Raw genomic sequence first — 3,013 nt, 5'->3', positions numbered from 1 at the left:
GAGGGCGCGGGAGGCCTCCACGGGTGCGGCGTGGAGCCGTGCGGCCGGGCGCCGCGGCGAGCCGTGCAGGAGAGCGCGGCTGCGGAGCGACCATTCATTTAGGCGGCTGTTTTCAAAATCCGGGCTGAGCGTGAATCGGAATGGTCTGGGAAGGCTTTCGAAGTTTTTGGCACGAGCTTCAGATGAGTTTAGTTTTCGGGCTGGATTGGGGCTGCGGTGGGGCTAAAACTAGGGAGTGGGAGGGAGAGCGCTGGGGAAGGGGAGGAGACCCCTGGAAACAGTTTCGCTCCTTCTGCCTCCTGTCAGCCCAACCTTCTCGCTGCAGGTTTTTAGTTGTACTTCGACACTAACTGGCCTTGTGACTTTGAATCTCGGCTTTCTCCAGGCCTCCCATTTTTTCATCTGTAAAAACTGAACAGATTGGGCTAGACGATTTCCAAGGTTCTTCCTGCTCTGTAATTGTTTGATCTTGTGTTTTGGTGAGGAAGTTCACAGGATCAGATGATTTGTTACGAATCTGTGAAATGTATTTAATTGTAAAAATAATTTCCCTAAAACTTTATTATGAAAATTCAAACACAGAAAAGTTTAGAGAACTGTACAGTGTCCATCGAGTTTTAATTTATTTTTAAGATAATACAGGGGGAAAATTCAAAATACAAAGGCATACAGTGAAAGTCTTCCTTCCCATCCTTGCATTCCAGCCAGAGGAAGAAGCCAGACTCCCTTGTGTGACCTAAGATACTGACAAGTACATGCTAACATAAATGTTTATACAAATGCCGATACATTTAAACGTTCAGCACCGTGCGTTTTTCATGAAAAGAAACTCTGTGAGGCTCATAGACTTATTGCTTGTATTAGAAATGGTTGATGTTGAAATAGCTCAGAGAAGCTGTGATTTGCTTGACTTGCTTGAGATCAGAGAACCTGATTTGCTTGACTTGCTTGAGATCGGAGAACACTTAAGTAGACATTCTGGATCTGGAGCCTATTTCTCTTGACTCAAAGGTTAAGAACTAATACAGACACAAATTTTGTGTCACATAAATGGACACATTGATTTTTTTAAAAGAACATTCGAGAAGCTGTGTGTCTTATAAAATGCTTAGCAAGGGCATTGATAAGCACATTGCACTGGAAATGGATTTTAAGGTACAGAGGGGAAGAAGTATTTGTTCCTAATGAACAGAGAATGAGGTAAGTAGTGTCTTACACCAGGAAGATAAATTAGGATTGTGGGTGTAAAATAATGTCCTAATTCACTGCAAATAAATTAAAGCAATAATATATTCCTCTAAGACTGGGCCAGTTACACCATTAACAAATTTGTTTCTTTCTTTCTTTTTTTTACAAACTCTTTATTTGCTGTCTCTATGATAGTTTGTAGAAATAACACTAGCCAAGTGCACCATTGCCTAGTTATGATTACGTGTCAGGTAAATCTATTACTCAGTCATAAAAAACATTATGGAATTTAATAAATAAAACATGACATGACCTAGTATTTCTTTTCTGGTTTTTTTTTGGTTTTTTTTTTTTGAGACAGGGTCTCAGCTGTGTAGTTCAGGCTGGTCTTGAACTCATGATGTAGTGCAGGCTGGCCTTGAACTCATGGCGATTCTCCTGCCTCAGCCTCCCTGGTGCTGGGATGATAGGCATTCGCCACACTACCTGGCTACAGCCTAGTATTTCCGAGAAAAGCAAAGCAGGAGGGTGGCATTCACAGCTTTGTGCCTGAGTGCTTCCCTATTCTGTGTTTTTCTAATCATTAAACCTATTGATTTGTGTTTCCTGAGTTATCTTGGGAAATTAAACTAGAACACTTTATCCTTTAAAAAAAAGTTTGAAGTTTTAAAAGGATAAATTTTAAAGTATGAGTATGTTACTGCGAGACACTTATAAAAATAGCTTACAACGATTTGGGGTTTTGGTGGTTGTCATTGTCTTTTTGAGACGGGGTTTCACTGTGTAGTTCAGGCTGGCTTGAACTCACTTTGTAGCCCAGGCTAACCTCGAACTTGCAGTGATCTTCCTGTCTCAGCCTCCCCAGTGCTGGGGCTACAGGAGTGTGCCACCACCCCTGGCCTTGATTATTATTAAAGACCTTTAACTGCACAGGCCATTTAAAATTTTCCTTGAACAATTTTTTTCCTCTTGTCTTAGACTTTCTGGCATCTAATTTATCATCCCAAGGACTATTTTAGCTTATTTCTTCATTTTGGCCTTGTTCTCAGAGGCAAGTGTGTCAAAAAGCCAAAGCCCAAATGGGACTCTTGATAGAGCAACACTTCTGTGCATTACGACTTGGCCTTTGAGAGCCTCAGTTGATGTATTAGTTATCTCTTCCATGACTACAACATGCATCTGAATAATCAATTTATATAGAGAAAAGATTTATTTTGCCTCACAGTTTTAGAGGTTGTAGTCTGCGATCTATTGGCTCTGCTGCTTTGGGCCCATGGCAAGTTGGCACAATGCTCCGCTCATGGCCGGGAGACAAAAGAAGGGGAAAGGGCCCAAGTCCCACTTTCCTCTTCGGGGCTGTACCCCAGTGACAAGGCCTCACCTCTTAAAAAGGTTCCACCACCTCCCCACAGCTCCCCACATGGGCCTTTCAGGAACACATAAGATCCAGACCATAGCACTCCAGGATCACTAATTCTTGAAGTCACCTTTAGTGATTGTTATTGCCACGTCTTTCTATTACCTCAAGTCCTATTTATCCTTTTTTTTTTCTTTTTTTTTTTTTTTCTGACTGCTCTTTTCTCTTTTATTAGGTGGCTGGTTATAGCAGTTGGTTTGGTCAGAGCATATCTGGCAAAAGGGAGCTACCATAGCCTTTATTACTCAATAGAAAAGCCTTTGAAATTCTTCCAAACTGGAGCCTTACTCGAGGTAGGTTTGAGATTTGCTATTTCAGTTATTTCCAAGTAGAAAACATGCTACTGAATTGTACTGAAGTGACTATATCTCTGCTGGATTTTAAATTTTGAAATTTTGTCTCAGCATA

General features: G+C 41.4%; 1 protein-coding gene across 1 annotated transcript in view; it reads left to right on the top strand.

Moving 5' to 3' along the window:
- Nucleotides 1-3,013, top strand: part of Hacd2 (3-hydroxyacyl-CoA dehydratase 2) — a 90,662-nt gene that overhangs the window by 395 nt on the left and 87,254 nt on the right. The window contains exon 2 of the mRNA XM_005386528.2: nucleotides 2,781-2,898. Coding sequence (XP_005386585.2) covers nucleotides 2,781-2,898 — 118 coding nt within the window. The remainder of the gene's footprint in view (nucleotides 1-2,780; nucleotides 2,899-3,013) is intronic.

Source organism: Chinchilla lanigera, unplaced genomic scaffold (assembly GCF_000276665.1).
Source record: "Chinchilla lanigera isolate Chin_1 unplaced genomic scaffold, ChiLan1.0 scaffold00026, whole genome shotgun sequence".
Taxonomy (NCBI): Eukaryota; Metazoa; Chordata; class Mammalia; order Rodentia; family Chinchillidae; genus Chinchilla; species Chinchilla lanigera.
The sequence above is the reverse complement of the archived record's forward strand: the minus strand, read 5'-3'. Positions and strand labels throughout refer to the sequence as shown.